Source organism: Grus americana, chromosome 5 (genome assembly GCF_028858705.1).
Source record: "Grus americana isolate bGruAme1 chromosome 5, bGruAme1.mat, whole genome shotgun sequence".
NCBI lineage: Eukaryota > Metazoa > Chordata > Aves > Gruiformes > Gruidae > Grus > Grus americana.
This window is the reverse complement of record NC_072856.1, coordinates 19,007,066-19,032,187: the sequence shown is the minus strand read 5'-3', so window position 1 is coordinate 19,032,187 and position 25,122 is coordinate 19,007,066. Positions and strand designations below refer to the sequence as shown.

At 37.3% G+C, this 25,122-nt stretch overlaps 1 protein-coding gene across 3 annotated transcripts in view; it reads right to left on the bottom strand.

The window, feature by feature from the left end:
* Positions 1 to 9,802: 9,802 nt before the first annotated feature.
* The window catches only part of TOLLIP (toll interacting protein), a 30,788-nt gene continuing 15,468 nt past the window's right edge, over positions 9,803 to 25,122 (bottom strand). For 2 of the 3 annotated variants that reach the window (XM_054825947.1, XM_054825949.1), the window contains exons 4-7: positions 24,463 to 24,615; positions 23,050 to 23,140; positions 19,099 to 19,119; positions 9,803 to 13,268 (exon numbers count right to left, since the gene is read on the bottom strand). In XM_054825947.1, coding sequence (XP_054681922.1) covers positions 13,054 to 13,268; positions 19,099 to 19,119; positions 23,050 to 23,140; positions 24,463 to 24,615 — 480 coding nt within the window. In that variant the 3' untranslated portion in view covers positions 9,803 to 13,053. The remainder of the gene's footprint in view (positions 13,269 to 19,098; positions 19,120 to 23,049; positions 23,141 to 24,462; positions 24,616 to 25,122) is intronic. The other variant, XM_054825948.1, reaches the window with a different exon arrangement.

The window sequence follows — 25,122 nt, the reverse complement described above, 5'->3', positions numbered from 1 at the left end:
CCCCTTCCTCCCAAGCCCCTATACTCTGAGTATTTAATACCACGTTCACCAGTTACAAAGCTTCCCTAACATTTTCTGGTCTGCAGGTTTTCCTCAAGTGTTTTAAGCACTGTATTAACTTGTTACCAGTACGTTCCACTTTAAGTCTTAAACTGCCCTCTAACGGTCGTTATTCACTTCTCTGAAGAAAACTAAATCGGGAACTATTCCCTTAATTACTTTGGAAACGTTAAGCCTTGCAGAGCACGTTCAGCCATCAGAGATCAATTATATTAGCATGTAAAGTTATTTTTTTATTTTAAATTCCCTAATTATGGAAAATGTAGGGGCTATTTCTCAAAGCTGATCACCACATTATTTCCAGGTAGCTGATCAGTTACCTATGAGTTTAATTTGAACATGCCATTGCAATCCGCAGTGATCATGTACTGCATTCATGAAAAAAGAATAAAAATCAGCACCATAATTCACTGTTTAGAAGAGAATCTTGATCAGTGGGTTTTTTGGGGCTTGGGTTATTTTGTTTTATTTTCTTTGAAAACCAGTCCACTGCAAAATGCTAGAAACCACTTAGTTTTCTCCATTCTCCTTAAAATACAGCTTCCATTTTTTATTTTTTTAAGGGAAATCTATTTTTGTACCTTTTTTCGCTCAAGCCTACACAGAAGAAAACCCAGGGGATTTGCACTTTAAGTAAACTGAATTCAGAACGAGATAAGACTGTAGATTTATCATTTCTCTTTGAAGCAAATACCGTACTACAATTACAAGTCAAAGGAACCTCTAGTAATTACTTTAAAGCAGAGAAATTAGCTAAATAGGAAATCATGAAGACATACATTTGTTTGATACACAAGTTACCATTTATGTTAAAATATATCTATCTATTGTGTACTATAACAAGCTTCTTAAAACTTGAAATGATAAAATGCATGTATGCCTTAATTTTATAGCAAAATTTCCAAATATATTAAATGTACAGTCAGAGCAGCAAAATAGTCTCAGTCACAGAACTACAGATTAATAAAAAAATATTTAAAACAAGAAACAGAGTATAATATAAAATGAATCCTGAGCTCTTTCCTGTCATTTCCATGGGGTATCAAATTAATGAGAAAGTGCTGACTTTTCATCCTATGATATTTACAATAATCAAATATACTAATGCTTCACTAAAAATTACTATAGAAAATCAGGATATAGAACGCTCATTTTTCTATTCCACTAACTAGTCAGTTACAGGCACTATTGCATTAGGGGATGTTATGTAGTAATATGTATATATCCGGTGAAACTACCCAGGTTAGTGCATTTTATTGATGCGTCGACATAAAACAAATCTCTTGACCATACTGAGAATCTTACACAGCTCTTTGAATAAAATGTCCCATTGTAAATCCATTTACAGGGTTTATTGTCTGATGATCTAAACTGGGCAAATATGAAGGTTATGCTGCTGTTCTGTAGAAGTCAGTGCATTTGTGGAACTGTTAATACTTAACCACATAAAAAACATTTGTTAAGTTTTAAATTAATATCTATAATACATACCCTGGGTTCATTAGTTGGACAGAGTTTAATATCACTGAACATACTAAACTGGGTAAGATATCTGTACAAAATTCACATGCGGGGTCCTTTACCTCCCAATCCAAATTAATGACCTATGCTTGCTCTAGGCTTTCCAAAACAGAAAATACCAACAACATTCAATCGGATGGAATACTGGAAAGTAGCCAAATAGACTGAAAGTAATTTGAAAGATTAGATGAAAACAATTACCTTGTTAACTGGGAAACAATAGCTCCAAATTATATTGGTTAATAAAGAACAGTGGGTCCCTATTTATCAAACTTCCCCTAAGTCTTAAGCATATTTTGAAAAATTTGCGTGATACAGAAATACTAAACAACAAGATAAATACTTCTCCCTTTACACCAACATTTATCTTTCCTCCTCACCTTTCAGTGTAACTTTTCCTGTTTCCTCTTGTTTTGAAACAGCACCTCCAGGCAGTGATTTAAGGAGCTATTTCATTGATTTTGGCTTCTGACTTTCATTCACCTCTCTTACCTCCCTACTTCTAGTGAATTTTGATAGCGCTTCCCATGTTTTTAGTATAATAAATTTATGTCTAAGGAATTTGATGTGTTCATTCATGTCACCTACTTGTCTCCCAACACATGGAATTTCTGCATTGTTAATTTTGCCACTACATGTAACACAGTTCCATCTGTTAAGAGAGCAGAGATTCTATTCTCTAAGAGGCAACATGCTTCCTGGCAACAAGTTATACCAGAACATCCTTATGGATACCGTTACTTTTATATCTCCTGTTTTCATACTTTCATTTCCTGAGCGTCAAGATTATGTTGCCAATAGGAGGATAAGTGACTGCTTTGGCTTATTAGGCTCCCCAAATACTGCACCAGTAGCTAACAGAAGTATATAAAAGTTCACTTACTGTAATCCTGAAAATAGGGAAGTGTGTGCTTGCCTGATGTATGAGTATCATAGAGAGCCCTGACATTTTCATGATTTGGGGGAATCTAAAACTTTATAAAGGACTTGGCCACAAACTACAGAATACCTCCTTTCTACACAGTGTCAGAAGGGACCATTAACATAGTATGCTGATCTTCTTTAAATGACCAGTCATACTCCATTTATTTTTGTTACAAAAACATAGATACACTAGCTTCGAAGCTAAAAATTAAGGTATTGCAGACCTTGAATCCATTTTTACTTACTCCTCTTTCTAAAGTCTCTGCCTTTTCCTCTCTGGAGGAGTAAGAGATTCTTAATTGGATTTTGCCTCCAGTAGAAAAACATTGAGAATTTCTTTTGCATAAGCTTCCTTCACCTTATCCAACACAACTCACATAATAGCAAAACCAAGCATTTTTATTTAAAACTGTATTGGGTCTGGCTGAGATGGAGTTAATTCTCCCCACAGCAGCCCTCACGGTGCTGTGCTGTGTATTGGTAGCTAGCAAACTGTTGGTAACACACCAGTGTTTTGGCTACTACTGAGCAGTGCCAGCACACATCAAGGCTGTCTTTCCAACATTTCTTTTCCCCCCAGCAGCAGGCTGGGGGTGGGCAAGATCTTGGGAGGGGACACAGCTAGGACAGCTGACCCAAACTGACCAAAGGGATATTCCATACCATATGACATCTGCTCAGCAATAAGAAACTGAGAATAGGGGGAGGAACAGGGCGGGGGCATCCGTTGTTTTTTGGTTTTGTTGTTTGTTTGTTTTTGTTTGTTTGTTTTTGGTTTTTTGTTTGTTTGTTTGTTTTGTTTTGTTTTTTTTTTTTTTTTACAATGTTTGTCTTCCGGAGTAGGGGGTACGCATACTGAAGCCCTGCTTCCCAGGAAGTGGCCAGACATCGCCTGCTGATGGGAAGTAGAGAATAATCTTTTGCTTTTTGCTTTAGCTACATTAAACTGCCTTTATCTCTACCAATGAGTTTGGGGTTGTTTTTTTCCATCCTCCTTTCTCCCCTCCCTGCCTTACGGAAGAGGGGAGTGATAGAGCGGCTCTGGTGGGCACCTGGCCCCCAGTGACATAAAAGTGACAATCAAAGAAAAAAAAAAAGTTGTGGTCTAACATTTAGTATCACAGCAACTTTGTGATTGTTTATACAGAGATAGTCACAACATAGTCCTTACGGTCATGCTGTTTGTTGGCAGCTGACTATACCACAACACTAATTAAGCTCCCTTGATTTTCCCAGCTGCTTTCAGTGTTTACTTTGTTCCCCCCCACTGAAGACAGCAGTAATGGATGACTTTCAATATTAAAATATTCAGATTAGTTCAATGGGCTGAGCCATTTCTGAAGTACATTTTAGCACTTCTGCTATATTTCAATAGTTAAGACACAGATCATGTTAAATTCTTTAGAAACGTTTGTGGAAGAAAGAGCTGGTGAGTGAGCCAACTAGGGAAGGCTCCTGCTGGACCTGTTGTTCATGAACAGAGAAGGACTTGTGGGTGATGTGATGGCTGAAGGCTGTCTTGGGCACAGCAATCATGAAATTAGATAGACTTTTTGATTCTCATGGAGGTAAGGAGGGGGATCAGCAGAACTGCTACCTTGAACTTCCAGAGGGCAGACTTTGGACTGTTTAGGAGCCTGGTTGACAGAGTCCCTTGGTAGGCAATCCTGAACGGCAAAGGAGTCCAGGAAGGCTGGACATTCTTCAAAAAGGAAACCTTAAAGGTGCAGGAGCAGGCCGTCCCCATATGCTGAAAGACAAGCCAGCAGGGAAGACCACCGGCCTGGCTGAGCAGAGATCTTTGACTGGAACTCAGGAAGAAAAAGAGAGTTTATGGCCTCTGGAAGAAGGGGCAGGCAACTTAGGAGGACAACAAGGATGTTGTCAGGCTATGCAGGGAGAAAATTAGAAAGGCCAAAGCCCAGCTATAATTTAACCTGGGTAATGCCTGAAAAGACAACAAAAGACGTTTCTACAAATACATTAAAAACAAAAGGAGGGCTAAGGATAATCTCCATCCTTTATCAGATGCGTGAGGAAACATAGTGACAAAGGGTAAGGAAAATGCTGAGATACTTAATGCCTTCTTTGCTCCAGTCCTTAATAGTAGACCAGTTGTTCTCTGGGTAAGCAGCCCCTTGAGCTGGAAGACAGGGACAGGGAGCAGAATGAAGCCCCCTTAATCAAAGGGGAAATGGTTAGTGACCTGCTACACCACTTAGACATGCACAAGTCTATAGGGCCAGATGGGAGCCACCCAAGGGTACCAAGGGAGCTGGCACCAGTGCTCACCAAGGCACTTTCCATCATTTATCAGCAGTCCTAGCTAACCAGGAAGGTCCCAGGTGACTGGAGGTTAGCCAGTGTGACACCCATCTACAAGAAGGGCCAGAAGGAGGATGCAGGGAACTACAAGCCTGTCAGTCTGACCTCGGTGCTGGGGAAGGTTATGGAGCAGATCATCCTGAGTGCCATCACACGGCACATACAGGACAACAAGGTGATCAGGCCCAGTCAGCATGGGTTCATGAAAGGCAGGTCCTGCTTGACCAACCTGGTCTCCTTCGATGACAAGATGACCCACATAGTGGATGAGGGAAAGGCTGTGGATGTTGTTTACCTGGACTTCAATAAAGCCTTTGACACTGTTTCCCACAGCATTGTGCTGGAGAAACTGGCTCCTCATGGCTTGGACCGGCATACTCTTTGCTGGGTAAAAAACTTGTCTGGGTGGCCAGGTCCAAAGAGTTGTGGTGAATGGAGTGAAATCCAGTTGGCAGCCGGTCACAAGCGGTGTTGCCCAGGGCTCAGTACTGGGGCCAGTTCTCTTTAAAATCTTTATCAATGATCTGGACGAGGGGATCGAGTGTACCCTCAGTAAGTTTGCAGATGACTCCAAGGTGGGCAGGAGCCTTGATCTGCTTGAGGGTAGGAAGGCTCTACAGAGGGATCTGGACAGGTTGGAATGATGGGCCGAGACCAGTTGCATGAGGTTCAACAAGGCAAAGTTTCCCCTCATAAACATGTATTGACTGTGACCAATGACTGCATCGTCTCAGCTGTTTTTTAATATCTCCCAGAATAAGCTTCTCCATGGTTTTACCAGTGAGACTGACAGACCTGTAATTACTAGTGTTTTCCTTCTTTCCCTTTTTGAAAACTGGGACAACATTTGCTAGCTTCAGGTCAACTGAGACTTCTCCAGACACCCAAGACCATTGAAAAATAATGGAGAGAGATTCCGCAATAACATCAGACAGATCCGTCAGTACTGTGGGCTGAATGCCATTAGGCCCCATAGATTTATGCAGAACCAGCTGAAGCAGCAAGTCTCGAACAACTTCAGAGTCGGGTGGGAGCTTATCATCCCCTCTAGTCGCAGTCTTCCAACACAGGGCCCTGGGCATCGCAGGGCCATTCATCTGTGTTCAAGACAGAGGCAAAGGCAGCATTAAACATCTCCACTTTGCCTACAACCCTGTTTGTGAGGTGACCAACCTCACCAAGCAACGGACCAATCTTATAATCTCTGATCCTCCTCCTTTTGCTGTTAACATATTTAATAAAGCCCTTTTTGTGGTCCTTCACAGTTCTGGTTATCTTGAACTCTAATCAAGCTTTGGCTGCATTAATTTTCTCCCTACAATGCAAACAGCATCTCTGTAGTCCTCCCACGTCAGCTGTCCTTGCTTCCAATGTCTGTATACTTTCCTTTTCTGCCCAAGTTCTAGAAGATCCCTGCTCAGCCAAGCCCGCCTTCTGCCCTGCTTACTTGTCTTCCGACACTTTGGAATTGCCTGCTCCTGTGGTCTTAAGAGATGGCTCTTAAAAAGTGACCAGCATTCATGGACCCCAATACCTTCAAAAGCAGATTCCCAGGGGACCTTACTAAGTGGCTCCTTCAGCAGCCTGAAATCTGCTTTTCCCATATTCAGGGTCAAAGTCTTGCTGGCAGTTTTTCTCCTATTGCCAATGATTTTAAACTCAACTACTTCATGGTCACTGTGACCAAGGCAGCCACCAATCACTACTTTGCCCATGAGCCCCCCTCTGATTATAAACAACAAATCTAGGAGGGCACCTTTCGTAGTCAGCTCCCTTAGTACCTACACCAAGAAATTATCTTCGACATGCTTCAGGAATTTCCTGGACATGTTTATGTCCACTATATGATATTCCCAGTCGACATCTGGGAAGTTAAAATCACCCATAAGGACAAGGGCAGCTGGTCTAGATACCCCTTAATTCATGTAGAATAATTGCTGTGGTGTCCTGGATGGGCAGTCAATAGTAGGCTCCCACAACATCATCTGCTTTATTTGCTTTCCCCCTTCATCCTTACCCAGAGGCTGTCAACCACATCATCCCCAATGGTAAGTGCTGTACAATCTAACCCCTCCCTTCCATACAGCTACACCCCCATGCCTCACCTGCCCTGTCTATCCCTCCTGAGGAGCCTGTAACCATCCATCATGGCACACCAGACTCAGGATACATCCCACCATGTTTCACTTAAGGCAATGACATTGTAGCTCTGGGACTGGGCCAAAGCTTCTAGCTTCTCTGGTTTAGTCCTCATGCTGTGTGCATTAGTATAAAGACATTTAAACGTGCTCCAGTGTACTCAGCACATCATGGAGCAGACCAAAGGACCTGGCTAGCACGCTGTCTCTCAGACATTGATGTGATGCTTATCCCTGGTGAGCCTGCTTTTATCCCTTTCCCCCTTCAAATCTAGTTTAAAGCTCTTTCAATGAGCCCTGCCAACTCCTGCACAAAGATCCTTTCCCCCTTTGAGACAGGTGTACCCCAACTGTCGCCCACAGGCCTGGTGTTGTGTAGACCAACGTGTAATCAAAACCTCCTGGTGACACCAGTCTTGCAGCCAGCTACTATCTGCTGGGTCTTCTTGTTTATTCCCTCATCACTCCCTGCAACTGGAAGGATAGAGGAGAACACTACCTGTGCTCTTGGATCCTTTAACCAGTCATCCCAAGGCCACGAAGTCTCTCTTGATCACCCCTGGACTTCTTGTTGCAACTTCATTGCTGCCTACATGAAAAATCAATAATGTATAATAATCCAAGGGCTGTACCAGGGTAGGAAGTTTCCTCATCAGATCTTCAACCCAGGCCCCAGGGAGGCAGCAGACTTCCCTAAGAAGTGGGTCAGGTCAGCAAACTGGGCCTTCTCTTCCCCTTAGAAGAGAGTCTCCTGTGACAATGACCCATCTTCTTTTACGGAAGTGGTTTTGACGCAGGGCCTAGACCAACTTAATCTCAGTAACACCTCCAACCTAGATGAACGACTGTCCTCATCATTGCTGGGTTCCACTTGCAGAGCCTCATATCTATTATGCAAGGGCATCTGGGAAAGTCAGGTAGTCATAGAGGAGACTCATCTGCTGCGCCAGGCAGGAACTTGTTGCCATTCCCCCCACCATGCGCACTTTTATAATTACTTAGTGATTCATTTTTAAAATACCAATAAGCATTTCAAATCAACCTGAATGCTCCACATTAAGCTGATTACTATTACAGGAATTGGGCATTTAAGGTGGAAAAACATTGTCTTGTGATACAGTGCCAAGCTCCTGAATATAATCCGTAAAGAAACACAGACAGCACAGACATGGAAGATCAGTTCAGTATAATTTTTCACTCACTGTAGTTATTTTATAATTGGAGATAATTTTAAAATAAATTGAATCATCCTTCATTCTCTTCCAATGATAAGTGCATTAAAATTATAAAGGTTGTCCATTTGAATGTAGTCTGCTTCACATTCCAGATTAGCACACTTAATGTTTTAAAAACATGTTTAAAGTGAATTCTTTGAATACTCCAAACAGCAGTACTTCCATTGTATTTCCACATTTGGGAGAACTATCTACTTGCTTTCCACAAATTTACTTTTCCCATCTATATGCAGATTTTACTTCAAAAGTTATTGTATACCATAAGTATAGTCTATTTGTTCTTACAAAATTAATTATATTTTTTCCAAGATAGTAAAGTCCTTCTAAAATATTCTGCAGTATGAAAATAGATCAACTTGTGTTTCTAAACAAGCTTCCTGAAGATCTAGCAGAGAAAGTTGAAGTCTTCAATAAGCTACAACTTAAAACCGCAGAGAAGATTATTAATATGGTTTTCATTTTCCTTACTTATTTTAAGAAAATACATACTTGCATTTCTTCCTAGAGGCCCTGCTCTCATTGATGTACTTAAATGTTTTAATAATTCAAAGTACACTGATTACATTCCCACACATAATCACTGGTTGATTACCAGTGAAATGAAAAGAGCTAATAAATATTAAAATGCAAAATAGATGCTTTAGCAGCCAGAAGAACGCCAACATTTGTTTAAGTAAATTCATTCTCACTTCGTATCTCTCTCAGTACACTGGAGAAATGTGAAAGCAAACTGTAAGCTTTAGAACATAAATTGGGATAGAAACTGACACTCAAGGGCTAGAAGAAAGCACAATTTGAACACAATTTCATTTCATAGTAGGTACTAAGGACATCAAGGAAATAAGTCAAAGGAAATTCAGTTGTGAAAGATTCCTCTCAACTATCATTTGTTGAAAAAAATTAACTCCCAATAAAAAACACACTATAAACTGGACAGTAAAAGCCAAAATGTTAGCTTGATAATAGTACTAATACTACAGACTAGCAGTTGATTAATAATCACTGAGCATAGCAATGCTGTTCAATGAGAAAGAGGACCTCAGATAGCTTTGTAGTCAATCATAGAATTAAAAAGAGTGCTATTGAAACTAAATGTTCAAAGTTCATTAATTACATACTAGCAGATAAAGCCAGCTCTTATTGTAGCTAAAACAGCACATTACAAGGTCAATTTCAGAACTCTTGGACACCACTCATCTAGAGAGTTCTCAATCCCTTCACACTCCAGAGCTTTTCCTCCATACCAACACTGTTCTTCCCTCCTCCCTTACCCTCCAACGTTGTCCTTCAAACAATGCAACCTCCCTTCTGCCTCATTCTGTCTTCTAGACCTGCAATACTGTAAGATTTTCTTGAGAAAGTAGCAGGCATCTACCTAGAAGGTGGAAGAGTTAGAAGCAGGCATCTACCTAGAGATGAATGCTTACAATAGTTTTGAGTGTTTACTGTACCAGTCCCACCAGATGATCACATGAAGAACCACTGTAACTTAACTAAAGCATGAGGCTGAATAAAAGACAGTAACTGATACTTGAGTTCTAGATCAGTCTATAGACAAAGATTCAAACTGTGGTACCCTCCAACAGAGACGTAATACACTTTCATTTAGATGATACATTTATTAAATTAGAATGAAAAAGTTAATGTACTTTAGAGTGCAAGAAACACATTTGGACACTGGACCCCAATACAGAGAAACAATGTCTTCAGAATTATTACAGCAAAAAACATCCTCTGTACGGTATTACATATCAACCAAACAAGAAATAACATTTGTAAGGGGAAAAAACCCCCAAACATTCAGTACCATCAGCAGATGCAAAGAGCAGTAGAGAAGAAAGTAGCAAGGATCTAGCTAGACAAAAAATGTTCCTACCTTTAGCAAGTTTAGGCTCTTGGCAGGACTCAAACCAGTACTAAGAGCACTAACTTTCAGCAGATGCCAGTCTTATACAGTTGGCTTTGGCTCCAAGCTGCTTGAAGCTGTTGAGCAGATGAGCAGCAGCAAACACAGTATTATCCCATTAGCATTTTGTCAAAAGCTACAATCATGAGTGACAATTTATTTGTTTTAAATAAAGAAATAGACTTTCAGTTCCAATACCTTAATTTCACAGACCCTAGAATAACTAAACACTCCCTGCCTTTTTTCATCTCTCTCCAATTCAAACCTGATAATGAATAGTTTGACTGAGAGGATATGTATGCTGAAAAGCGTGATGACTCTTTTGTTCTTTTTAACAAGATCAAGTAGCACATCTTGACATAAGAGTTTCAGCTATAATACTTAATTAAATCAAGACAAAAAAAATCCCCAGAGCAGTATTTTAGCATAACATGCTGAAATCCATCTACTGGCTATACTGCTCCTACGTATCCCACCTTCAACTCATACATCTACTCTGTTTTGCATAACATTTGCCTAGAATAAAACAAACAAAAAATTTCTAAGAACAGGAGCCTCCCTCAGAGGCACAGAGGCTAGTTTATGAATAAACCTGGATAATCTAACATTCGCACTTACCCCTCCTGGTGGTTGGGATTGAAAGGTGTTTATTCTGTGCTTGAATTGAGCTGTAATAGGATGCAGTACAATTTACCAGCCATTAAGTTGAACCATGACCACTTGCTTTTATAAAAAGCTGTATTATGGATCCCAACGTTTTAATATAAAAATTTAAATATATACATTTTTCCCTGAATTGTTCCATCCCTAGCAATTCATGCTATCCGTGTAAAAGTTAGAGCAAGGGACTCCTCCTGGAGATATCTAAGCATTAAATCCTTACCAAGATTTACCATGTCACAAATCACTGTGCTATAAAGACTAAACGCCTCTATGCCTACTCAATCACAAAATTTACCATGATTGTAGGGAAGGGGCAAGACTAGTTTCTTGAAGAACACCCGTTTTATTTTAGAAAATAAAAATGTGGTGACTCTACAACTAAAGCATACAGAATCTACAGCCTTGAATCTCATTATTGAAAAGCGAATTGGAGGATGTATAAAGACACTTATGCTTTCAATGGTAAATTTCAGATGGTAAGGGAATCATTAAAAAAACTTAAAATCATATATTATGAAAAGACAGCTTTAAAAGGTCAGAAACTGGTATGATTTTTGGTGCTGTATTTTAAAAGTTTCACTATCGCTTTTAATCATAAAAACCCAAATATTCATGCTCTACTGCCAGTGCTACCTAAAGGCTTCTTGAACATAGGTAGGGAGGAAAAAAAAATTTTAAAAAATCAGCTTTTCAGCAGATAATGAAGAACATATATTAAGCGTGGGACATGAAACAAAGTACAGGGAACAAGAGAATACGGGTCCCTTTTCCTTATTCCAAACCTGGCTTTAATGTTCTCACAAATCACTCAAGAGCCTAGATTTCAAGTGCACATTCATTCCAGCTCTTGAAAATACAAAGATCTATGGCTATTGTAGAAAGTATTTGAAATCAAATATTAAAAAGATAAAACAGCAACATTGCACATCACTGGAAAAATAAACTGGTGCATACTATTTAAAGTGCATTACTTTACCATCTACAAAAACAGACACTGCAGAAATTTATCCAAGTGTAACGTGCATACTGTAAGATTCTGCAGCTTCAAAATGAATCTGAAAAAAATAACACTAACAATAAATACAAGCAACCCCCAACCTCATCTGAGGATCAGACTATAACTCAGATATGTTAAATTTTCTCTCACAAAGAATTTATTTCCATCTGCATCAAATAATAAATTGACTCCAGCAACCGTAGTCTAACAAGTCACTGAGCATCAGATAATGCCATTCAAAGATTCTGAAGCTACTTTTTGCACTGCTTATTTCAGATTACAGGAAAAAATACAAAATAGTTTTTCCAGTAAAATAAAACAATAATTTTGCTGAAATATAGGTGTAAGGAACAAAGCCTTGTAACAAGATCATAGATTTTTGCTTTTTAATGTAAGACAACACTTTAAATAATTGTTTATGGCTTCTGTAATTTTCTAGGTATAAAAATCTTTCCCTCTGCACTTATCCTTTGAAATAGCCATGGGAATGCAGAAATAGTAGTTAGAGTGTAATTAACTGTGAGAGTACATTAGGCTTCAGTCCTTTTCTCTGCTACAGCAATACATACTGTACGAGTTAAAAGTTACCTGTTAAGATTTTACAGATATACAACTATATTATATGAGAGGATAAAGCCCTAAATGCACACCAGATAATATATTGCTTTGATGCCCAATGACTAGATTGAATAGAAGATTACAAATACCAACAGCGCAACCTAAGAAATTTATCTTATTAAATTAAAAATCTTCAATCAGAAACAGTTGAATATATCACAGCAATAACTAAACACCACAGGACAAGGAAAGGGTTTTCTTTTAATTTCTGGCAGAAATAGGCTGCTTGATGAAACCTAAATACTTTAACAAATCAGTTATGTTTAAAGAGTAAACCCTCCACAGAAATTTCTTTTTCAATCTAACAAACAGTAGTAAATATTCTACTGCATAGAGTTACTTAGTAAGAACAAGTTTATGAAAAGGGAGAGAGGAAGGAAAATAAGAAGCATTACTTCCCACCCCATCAGAATATAGCCACACAGGGCCCAGCTGATAGTAAAGTTGCTTCAATGCTATATTGTAGGACATAAGCTAAACTGAGTATGTACAGATTGAGAAAGAAAGTGAAAAAGATTCAAATGTCCATGGAGAAAAGGGGTATAATCTTTCACACAGGATGCGCTAACAGAAAGCTGCTGGGAAATTCTTCCTCTAGCTAAATCCCTGGCTTGGCAAGTAAAAATAAGTGGCATCAAGGATGGGGACTAAGCAGGAAGCAGGGATCTATGATTCTTCAGCCATCTGAAGCAAGGAGTTGATAGCTGCATCTTTGTTCCCCCTCTGCGCTTCTAGCACTGAACGGATTACTTCCCTGTCCATGTTGGGAAACATGTCCTGGATAGATTTCAGGTCCTCTTCATTACACAGGTGCTGAGGGTTGACTGCAGGAGGTGGTATTGCCACTGGTACCATGCCTGGATTACAGACAGCAGGCATCCCTGCAGGCAAAAAACAGAAGAAGAAGAAAAAAAAAATAAAAAAAATCAAAGCATACATGAGTGGGGAAAAAAATAAAAAAAAATTTTGAAGAAAGCAGCAGGTCATGAATAGCCCCAACCCACCAACTTCTGCGTTTTATTTTACTTTAACACGTAGTCCAGAAAAAACAAAAAATTGCAACAGTCTAGGTATAATCTCTGCAATGAAAATACATTTGTCTGGAACAGGTTCTCTGCCCAAGTTATGTTTCAGAAGCAGTAAACTACAGTATGGCAACAGGTACAGCTCAAATCTAGGTACAACTTGCATTAACTAGGTTTACACACGAATCACCAGTCAACATTAAGTGCACCACAGAGAGGTGTGGGGTGTTTTCCCCCCGCTCCCATTATATTTCAATTACTAGTGTATTTATGTTGTGATGAAAAAGATGGTTTTACATCAGCAATATACATAGCTGGTATTTAGAAATTCAATGAATGCAATCTCCATTGCATTCAAAGGAAAGCAAAAGTACTTAGATCCACTAGGAGATTGGACCATACTCATAAGCAAATTTTACACAGATATTTTTCCCTGGTTAAAGTTCCATCCAGTTCAGCCTGCAAAGGCACAAAGTGGCAAAAGAGCAATTCCCCTTTTGCCTATAGGAGTATAGACTGCTTTTCCCTGTTCCTCTGTCAGAGAACAAAATTAATCTGACATTTTGCATGAACTTCTTGTAGGTCTGTGTAAAATTAAAGTACTGTCAGTTTATAAAGACTGTTTTAGAAAATTAGTTTTCTAATTCCTGCTAAGAGGAATTACTAGTCAAAAGTCCCTTGTCATCCTTGTCCCTTAACAACTTTTACCATTAAACATAGATCCATCGCTGAAAAAGCTACCATTTGTTTTTATAAAACTGAAACCAGGTATAGTATACATCTAGAGCCTTTTGTTATCACTTCTGAAAATGGCATATTTAACTTTTTAAGCAGTGTCAGACCCCTGATTATCTTGGTCCCACACCTTTGTGTGTTACTTTTCCAGTTCTGATGTACTGTTTCTAAGGTAGGCTGAGGAGAACTACCTGCATCTAGATGCAAACATGGCACCGCTTCATACAGCGGCATGATAAAAGTTTTTGTATTTGTTCCCTATTTGCTTTCAAGCATTTTATCCAGTTTCAAACACTATTCACCTGGTATCTTCATAGAACAGTCTACAGTAATTCCAATATCTCTACGTGTTGTAGAGACCAAATATGTATTAGTTAAGATTTTTCTTTACAGATAATACTTTAACACCAGCCTTAATATGTAATTTTATTTCCCATTTACTATAATGGGATCCTTCTGCAACCTGTAGCAGAGACACTTAAAAAATTGCTAAGAGGTTTTGTTTTGACAAATTGTCTATTAGTCCCCTTCCCTTCATTAGTTTTTTAAAAATATGATGCACCCCACCAAAGGCTTCCCACCATTCCCACTTCTATGTGTTCATCAGCTTTTCAAAATAGCTATTTAATCACAAGAGGACTTTTATTGTATCAGAATATCATATGACAGGAAGAGTAGTTAGCAAATAACATTTTCAAAATGCAGCTGGCAAGGTGATACACATAGACCACATCATTCTTACCCACATACTTATACACCTAGAATTTCTAAAGTATAAGCTTTCCCTACATAAACATGTCACCTCCTCCTAAAGTTTACCTAGTTAGTTGTTTTAAATCAGCTCATTCTAATCTCCATAGGTTTTAATCAGTTTATGCAATAGGGAAAAGTTATTTCAGAACTGTTTTTTTCAAAAAAAAAAAAAAATCAGTTCGCTATCCTCCAGTCCTCTGAAAGCAGAGCTAATTAGGCAATAGGTTACAAACTGCATTTGGTAAAAAAAATCCAAAATACAAAACTGGGAATAAATGTTATCTTACCTGCATTTTCTTACCAATCATCTTAACAACTAGTGTTAAACTCTAAAATTATAATCCGAGGCTCCTTCTCCATAAAAAAGCACTCCTTCCTAAGGACAAAATCAAACACTTTCTTCTTCCCCCTGTTATGGTTTCACGTTCCAACTGGGTTTTTTGCACTCCCTTACATACTGATATCATTATAGTCAGTTAATCTCCTAAATGATTCTAGGTTCTCTGCTTCTTTAAAATAAATATTTCTCAACTCCTTACACATTTGATTTGTTACCCAACCTTATTACCAATTATTTTTTGGCAGAAACCTACTCTACAGCAGAGATTTTTTTTAGGATTCTCCAAGAGTGGGAGTTTCTTTGGGAGGTTGTTTTTGGTGGTGGTGGTTTTTGTGGGGTTTTTTTACAGGGGTGGTGAGGTTTTTTGGGCATACATTTACTTTGAGCAGCTAACAGCTTTTTTTTTTTTTACCTTAAGTTAAACAAAGGATGAACTATTTGCATCAGCACTATTAGGCATCTTCAAAATAAGAAACTTTTTGAACCAGGTTTCATGTATTACTCAGGAGCAGATCAAAAGCTGCTTGTCTCCTACTGAATTCTAACTGCTCAAAAGTGTAACAACATCAAGATCTACAACCAACACAGTTTTCAAGTGTGCCTCTCTGCAACCTCATCTGTCTTAGCATAATAACTAAAGTACATAAGTGATCAAATATATTGCAACTATATCATACTACTTCTATTCAGACTTAACATCTAAAAAAAAAATAGCAAGGAGCAATTTCAATACTTACCTTGTCTCTTCAAAATTTTCTTTAACCTGTAACTATTTAATCAGAAATGTCTATGCTCGCTAACTTGTACTTGATATTTTAGCATCTCTGTGATTATCTTTCTTCTATCAGCATTAAAAATGCTATACTAAAATTCACATTCAAGGTTGGATCAGCTAAACCCATCTTAACTTACATCAACTGTGGCTGACAAGGTACCATAATTGAATATAGTTTGACTGTGTGCATTACAACTGTGATTTTACGTAGTGTACTCTTTGCTATTTCTTTCCTCAAGTTGGACTTCTGTCCTATCGGAAGGTATACATTACTGAATGGTAAGCACTTCCATATTGATCAATGTTCTCCAATTTTGATTTTACAATTCCCCTTGTAATCATCTGAAGTTTTATTAGAAGGAAAAAGGAACCTAGATGCTCTAAGTCTAATGTACAGGTTGCATCTATTTGAAATGGTTCATGCTGGCAACTAAAGAAATGTCCCTCTCACCATAAATTTATTACCTACACACTGGAACCATGTCTCTGCACAGCCATCTGCATCACACCACTACCACGGATATCACCTCTTCCTCAATGACTTAAATTTTAGCTCTAGAGCTTCCTATGCCATTTGGACCATAGTCCCTGGAATCCTGTCTGACACTATGTGTTTGAATATATGACAAATCAGACCATATGTGCACCCTAGAGGCAGACCACTGTGAAGTCCTCACCAACACTACAAATACACTTTACCCAATAATCATATCCAGCAGCATTTCAGACTGCCTCTTCCATAGCTTCAACAAGCCTCAACTCATTCCTCATGCTTCCTACAAACATTCTAGGCATTTACAAGAGGTGAACAAAGATGTATGGCCTCAAAAAATAAAAGTTGCAAAGTACTTGAAAGAACAGAGCAATAGAAATTACGTTTTACTGAAAAATATTAGGAAGCTTGTGTTAGAAGTATGTCATCAACATTCTAAGATTATCCAACTAAGTTGTGTAGGAACTATCCATACAAGAGGTCAGTTTAAAACATTAAACCAAATCAAACACAAGGCTCACTTCAAGTACCACAGCATCCTACAGCTTACCAAAAGAGTTTCAGTGCCTTGTCAGTGTATAAATAAATAAATAAATCAAGACTAGCGCACAGTTTTTCTTACTGTTTTCATAAAAACAAGATAATTATGAAGCCAGACATCTGCACAGGCAATATTCAAGAAGCCATTTCAATCTATATATTCAATTTTAGAGACAAGAAATTTCTTTATAGTATTGTTTTTCACTAGTAATTTTCAAAATCCATTTTCTCAGCTCTTACAGTTCTAGAATTAGCTTATGCTGTCTACAACTACACTGTATACAAGTGGAAGTTAGCATCACAGTGATTTTTAATAAATACCTCCATGATAAATGCTTGCTTTTCACAAAACTCAACATTCGAGCTATACGAATACCAATTTAAATAGTTCCTTGTTTTTTTGCTTTGCTCTGCACTCAGGCTAAAAGCATTCATAATTTCTGATTTATGAAAGAGTAAGGAAGACTTAAGCATAAACTTAAAGAACTATGCACTAAAACTTGGCAAATATACATATATATATGCAGTCATTAGAGAGAGTTATAATAAACTTCAAAATTATCAATGTTCAGCAAAAAGCTGCTTTACATGTTAAGCAACTCATTTCACTAACAGGTGAAAATTGAAACTAAACCACTTAAGAATCCACTATCAATGGAATTGCACACTCCTGTGTTGCTCTCAGATATTAGGTAAGTGTTATAAATCAGAAGAATGGAGCACTGTTTTCCAGTTCAGTGAAATTGCAGTGGCAAACATGCTGGCATAAGCAGTGACATTCCAATACATGAAACAAGTATGTACAATAACAAGTCAATTGTTACAAGCAGCAATGGAAGCATCAAAGCAGAATTAACAGGGTAAACTTTTTTAACTGCACACAAGGCATTACACACTTTTTATTTTCTTGTTCAGTCAAGTGCCCTTATGTTTAATTTCTTAACTCATTATTATTGTCCCATTGACCCTTTCGGAGTAAACTTAGGAACCTTCTCAGCACAAATGCTTTCATTTAAAGGAAGAAATCAGTATCAATTTTAAAAAAAAAAAAAACACAAATGGGTCTTAATGATATTTGCTTCAGAAGAAAAATCAGTGCTAAAATATGCATGCCATCATTTCATTTTTTTTTTTAAATGTTGCTTCTTTGCAAACTACTAGAAAAGTTGTGGGTATGGACCCACAGAAAAATTCTACAATTCCACTGCTCTGAATAAACCAAATGCATTGTGACAACCACATCAGTTTTATTTACAGCATCTTTCTGAAACTGAGAGCATCAAGGAGTGACATTTTCTCACAAGGAGTAGTTCTAGAATTTTCTGAACATCCTTGATTGAAGACCAATACTTTTACCAAAATTAAGGAAGTCACAATATCTTTGCACAGTTCAAAAATCAAAGGTGTCATACTAAAGTAAGTCTAAATTGAAGGAAAATTTATTTCCTGTAACATAATTTGCCTTTAGAGTTCTAGTCAGATGCTTAACTTGACATGGATCTAAAGCAGATATGCATGAAAGATATACACTGATGGAAAAAAGGGTTATTTGAAGATGACATTTCTATGTCATCTTACCATCTTTACAGAAAGCAATTGGCAGGCTGTCGTCATTGCAGAACTGAGTTCTTCACTTTCAAGTTTACAAAATGTCATGACATTACCTGCTTTTCCCCAAACCCTGCAGTAGCAGAACAACTCCAAGATTAAAGTTTCTCTTCTAGGAAACCAGTACTATCACCTAGAATAGCTCACTGACACACAACAGTTTCAGAAGAATATTAACATCACGTTTTATCCATCAACACCATTATCACCAATTAGTTTAATCACTATAGCTTGAAGCTGAGCAGATGCCTTTAAAGACTTTCCAAGAAGTTAGAGGGGGTTCAACAATTTCCAGGAGATGCATTAAATTGTTCTATTGTGACATCCAAGTGGCAATACCTTGTGATACAGTCTGCTGTAACAAATAAAGCTGTTTACATGAGTTCATGCAAAGACTCTTGAGTCTTGAGGATGGGAGTGAGAAAAGAGCTTGGAAACTTACCCAGAGCAAAGTACTCAAGCCCTAAAGACAGGTGAAAATGAAGGGGCAAGGGGAAAGGAATAAGACATGGGAAAGAAATATTAATCTATTTTAAAAGGAAACAGATCATTTAGCTTCCACAGGTGAAAGTTGGATAAACTGAGGCAATTGGGTAAAACCTTAACTGCCTATATAAAAAAACAAATGCTGATAAGGATTCAGTCTCCCAACTAATTTGCTTCAGCACTCTGAACAAGTTTCCTAAATGTGCTGTTTTTACAGAAGTAACAGTTAGAGGAAATATTTTCAAAATAAGTCACCAGGTGTTTGCAGCAAGAATTATATTTTATAGCCCACAAAGGACAACATACATACATGGTTTTCTGAACAAATGCCAATAACATCACAAGCTAACCCATGAAAGTCAACACATACACCTAAAGGAGTAATGTACATATACACACAACTTTGCCTCAGTGAAAAATTATATTCTGGATTCTGACAGGGCTCAAACACATGGGGTTTTAACCTAGTTTTTACACAGGTGTTTATAAGTACAAATAGATTTCCTATTTATCCCACAAACAGTTACCTGATAAGAAATATAGCTTGCTTACAGAACTAACTTCTTTAGCTTACTGGCTTTGACACACTATCAAGATCATCAGCTTGGACTGTAAGCAACTAGTATACCACAATATTCTACAGCCTAAATTAAGTAATCTTTTGAAAAAGAAACAGGAAGAGAGATATGTTAAACTCAACTTTTAGAAGAGCAATAGGATTGACAAGTTCAAATTTTCCCAAACTCAATCCATAGATATATCATCTATGGCAACTACAGTTTGTAGCAACTAGCACTATTGTCAGAAGTTTTAAAAACTTCTGAAATTAATTAACATGGTGTAAGAATATTCTAAGGCCATTTCTGCTCTGTAACATCACCATCAAATGTGGGGAAAAGGGCTTACTTGTGTTAGGATTTCAAGCTTCGTTTGCCTACCACAGTGACTAACTGCTTGCTACTGCTATTTACCTCAGCTTGTACAACAGAGTAAGTGTGAGAGGAATTAGTTGCTTCAACCTTAATTAGAAGGTTAGTTATGTATACGAAGTTTTGAACAGAAATTTTCTGTTACAGAAAAAACAGTTTGGCCTTTGTGACACAGCTAAATTTGACTTAACAGAATCTCTCTTTAAAGCACAACTATTTTGGACAGTTAACGAATAACTGTTAAACTGTATGGATAAGCATTTTAGTTCACCCACTGTATTTCCATCACAGATAAGACAGTTTTACAGTTTTCTAACAGTTTTACTCAGCAGCAGAATCTCTTCTATTTCAGATGTAATAAACTATTCAATGCTGCTCTTCCACCCTTCTGAAGGAAACAAAATTTGCTTGTTGACTATGCTCATTTAACTGGATAAGTAAAAAAATTGATCTAAGAAGACAGGAAGAAGGTAGACATATTCCTGTGGAGCATACTGATGTCCTATCATTGCCCTTCATGAAGCAGCCTCAAGAAGAGAGGAAACCCTGTACTGTATTCCAAAGAAAGTGTACCAGAGTTTCCCCAGAAGATACAATCAATTCAGCTAGGCAGGGAAGGACAGTAGTTTGCATGCACGTTTCTGAATGAGTTTACAGAATCCAGGAGGTGCATCTAGTTCAATATAGAGGAAACATTCTGACAATACTCCATGTCTTCCAAGATGCACTATTGTTTCCTTTTATAATTTGAAATTACTTTTATTAAGCCACGCAATTAAATGTATGAAACAGTAAAAGTATTCTGAAGTCAAGTCAGTTTCAAAGTCAAAACCTAACCATCCATCTAATTATTGTGAGTGGGTCATTGATTAGTGAATAGGCAAAAGCTATAAAACTCAGTGTTTTGAGAAATTTTGATGGTGCCCACAGAAATTCTAGAACAGCAAACACAAAGCACAGTAATGTTAAAAAAATATCAAAAATATAAAAAATAAGTTAAAGGTGTCTTGTAAGAAGTTTGACATTAATAAAGTCAAGGAAATACATTCAAGCTTTCCCAGAACAAAAGTTTGAATTGAGGGGTGGGACTTTGCAATGTTTTAAAAATACGAGTCATAGAATCAGGAAGAATTTTTAATACAGAACATTATCATAGCAACAATTAAAACAAACACACTGGATCTTTGCAGAAGGGCAATGCTCCAACATACAGATCAATAAAATTGTTACATAAAGGCAAATTCTTATATGCTAAAACAGAAGGCATTACTATCATTTGCTAAATATTAGTTATTTCTTCACTTGCCCTAGTAGATTTAATAAGTACTACTGAAAAATATTCTCAAGATAAATACAAAATCTACAGAACACAAAAGATAAACACCACTGTACTTGTTTTTCAACTTTGAAGGTCTAGTATCAGTTTTATCTGTTCAGTTCTATATCTAGTTTCAATTATACCTGAAACTAGCCTCTTCTCATTTCTACATTTGTACTCTGGCTAGCGCAGTAATTTTGCAATATGAATATTCTCATTTTGATCTGTTCGAGAAATTCTATAGCACCTTCTACTACATTGCTATGTACTACCCCAGGTATTGTTTTTCTTTTAACCATACACAAGGTAACTATGTATGAGGTTCACTAACTGCTTCAGTACATAGGGATATGATAAACCTACAAGCGAAAAAGATATGGCATCTAATTCAAATACAGAAAAGCTACACAGAAGTCTGGCTTACCACAATGGAATCACACTTCAGGATGCACACACAAGTTGAAACTAGTTCATTGGCAAAGCAAGCAAGACTTAAATCCTGAGAATTAAGCTATAGAGATAAAAGCACTTTAAATGAAGCAAATGGCATGTTTTTGTCTGGGAATCAAGTATGTAACCAAACTTTTCCATGTTTCGCTCTAACTGAACTCTATAAAAATGAAACAGGAGGTATGATTCTTTAAGTTACATATCCTGTCTTCTGTTGAGGAGGTTTGTTTTTACAGAGAATGAAATTTTAAATTCAATCAGGAATTGAGTCTTTAAAAAAAATAAATAAATCTGTTTTGTCAGTCCTTAGTACTGCAATTATGTCTCACGCACTCTATCACTCATTCATACACTTGTATGCAAAGAAATTCAAAATACGTAAATTTATACCTTACTTTCCCTAGAAAGTACACATATTACTGAATGTGTTCATACAACAAACTGGAGCTTTTAAGAGCTGTAAGTGAAACACACGAAAAAACCCAACTGAACTTTACTTATCAGTTATCTAAGTAGGGCAAACTCAAGCTCATTTACATACTTTAATTTTTTCATCTTTGACAGAAAAATTATAATACCTAAGTTAACACATCTTTCTATACCAGTCCAAAACTTGCGTTACACAGGCCAAGAGAACTGACAATACATGCTTTAGCTCTTCTTGATGTATTTACATAACTGTCTCGGAGCTCCCTCACATTTTTCATTCACTGTGCTACACAGTTCACGTGCTGCATAGCAAGTTTCCAACAAAGCATCTTCAAAGACCACAGAAGAGTCAACCTCTTTACGGTCTACTTAGGTTGCAGTTCTGACAGCACAAGTCATTTGGTGCACTGAACAGTCTGAACAGTTTCACACGTGGATTGCCACCATTTAAATAAGTACACATTAGACTGCAGTCTGCTAGTTACATCAGGTTACTGAATAACTAAGTGTAAGTCTAAAATTCAAAAAGAGAAGCCTTCAAGCTACTTGTTCCAACTTGATAGTCATTTTAATCCATTTAATCAAACCCACACAGGGGGTCTGAAAGCAGACCTACACTTAATTCGCTCACTCTTCTCCTCCCAAAAATCTATCATGGGAAAAGTGGTTAAGGACAAAGTCATTTACAGCTTCCATCCAAAAAACAGGAGAAATTTGGTAATTATTTCTGCAAAACCCTTCATCTGAAAGTTTTAAGAGTCTTCAAGGACAGAAAACATACCTGCTATAGGCACATATCCAACTCCTTGCTGATATACAGTGGGCATCAGGACCACTGGCTGGGGCTGCATCATCATGGCAGCCGGCAAAGACTTGACACAAAAAGCATGGATTAGAACAGATTAGAACTACTCAAGAAACAGAAGAAAATCCCTAAACAAGTAACAATTAAAACAGTATTTGCAAATAAATTTTCACATTGCAAATCCATGTTCAATATGACTATATAAGTGCTAATGTATATTAAACAAAACCTCTGGCAAATTAACTGAACTACCATCCTTTTAAAAGGCAATTAATGTGCCTGAAAATCAATATAAACACATCATGTCAACTAGCCTTTTGGAACAGTTTGATTAATTTTGTCACTGAAGCAAATTATTTTAAAATATGGATTGAATCAGCTTTCATGCCTTATTATTCTGAAATTAATATGCAAGATATTCATCGTAAATTAAATCTTAGAGCAAACTTGAATTTTATTAAAAGCAATATACTGCTCCTAGAAGCAAATTTTAGTTCAAATCAATTATTTTTGAGGTAAACCAGCACTTTAAACAAAATAGCGATTTAACTTCATTCCCTTTTACTACCGCAATTCCTGTGGATCCTGGAAAATATTAAAAGGTCAGATTCTATGTACAGTACATTCACGGGGAGACAGTTTTAAAGGTTAATTACAAACTCATTTCTCCTAGGGGTTCAGATGTGGATCAGAATGTGAATTTCAAACAGCAGGGAACATCTTTTCCCAGTTGCGCACTCAACAAAAACTTGGAACTTTTGATGATGTACAAGCGCAACAGGAAGCATTCAAGGCTGAATATTGCTATCCAACAGCTACTTAAGACAAAGGTGACAGATGAGTAAATATTCCATGAGTTGCTAAATGGACCAGTGTAAGTCAGCAGTTCACAACCAGGAGCACCAAATGAACAAGAATGGAAGTTAAAAAACAAAGTTATCACAAAGAGCATTCAAACTATCCAAGCAAGACCTAAGGCAGAGTTTCCATTATTTTTGCTTTTAAATTGACATGAAATTCTAAAGATTTAGGGGAAAAAATAATTGTAAGATCCCATGAAGCTTTTTCAAATTTTTAAATTAGAAATAACAATGGACCATTTGACTGAAGATTTCTTTTTTATACTTTTATTAGCACAAGAATAAGTTGAATTTTTTAATTGCAAAACCAGATAAATACACATTTACCACCTCACCAAAAAGTATTTACTGCCTTACCTAACATTTTTGACTGCTATTCCTGAAGTTAAGTATAATTATTTTAAATACTGACACATACAAACTCCCAGTAAGGTGCAATGGAAATACTTCTACTTTAATCTAAAACGTCTCCCTCCCACTACCCAAGAAGCTTTTCTCCCTTCCTTTTCCCACCCCAAACTTGGCTTACCGTGTACGACATAACCAGATTAATCATTCCTTCCTTGTCATCACCCTGCCTTCCACTCAGGCTATACCATTCATCCTCCACATTTCCTTGTTTCAGAGACTCAGGAATTGTAATGTGTGTCCAAGCGATGCGGTCATCCATTGAAAAGGCCCGCTGGAATATAATTTAAAAATATTTTATCAAGTTAATTGTCCGCTAAAACAAAAAAAACCCAAACTTAAAATTATTCTTGACTAACACTTCCTTCAGTTTTATACTATTTCATTTTGCCAATTTTATTTTTAAGTTATTCCTTTTGAAACTACTAAATTGTTGGTAAATATTTTAGCCATCTCCTTTCCAACAAGGATGAATGATGCTTTAAGTGGGAATATAGACTGATTGCAGATATTTAATAATAAGAAATCAAAAACCTGAAGCAGAACACTTCTAGAAACAGACACTTCAACCAATCAACTAAGCCCACAAAATAGCATCCAAAAGCCTCACTTATACGATGACCACACAGCTGCTGCAGCATGAAGTTTTACCACACACAGTAAGAGAGGCAGAAAGAAAAAAAAAAAGGGGGGGGGGGGGGGCAAACAAGGGACTTTAACCTCAGTTGTAGCCTCTTAGTTTCTGCTAATAAATCCTAGTGACTACACACAGTCTATATCT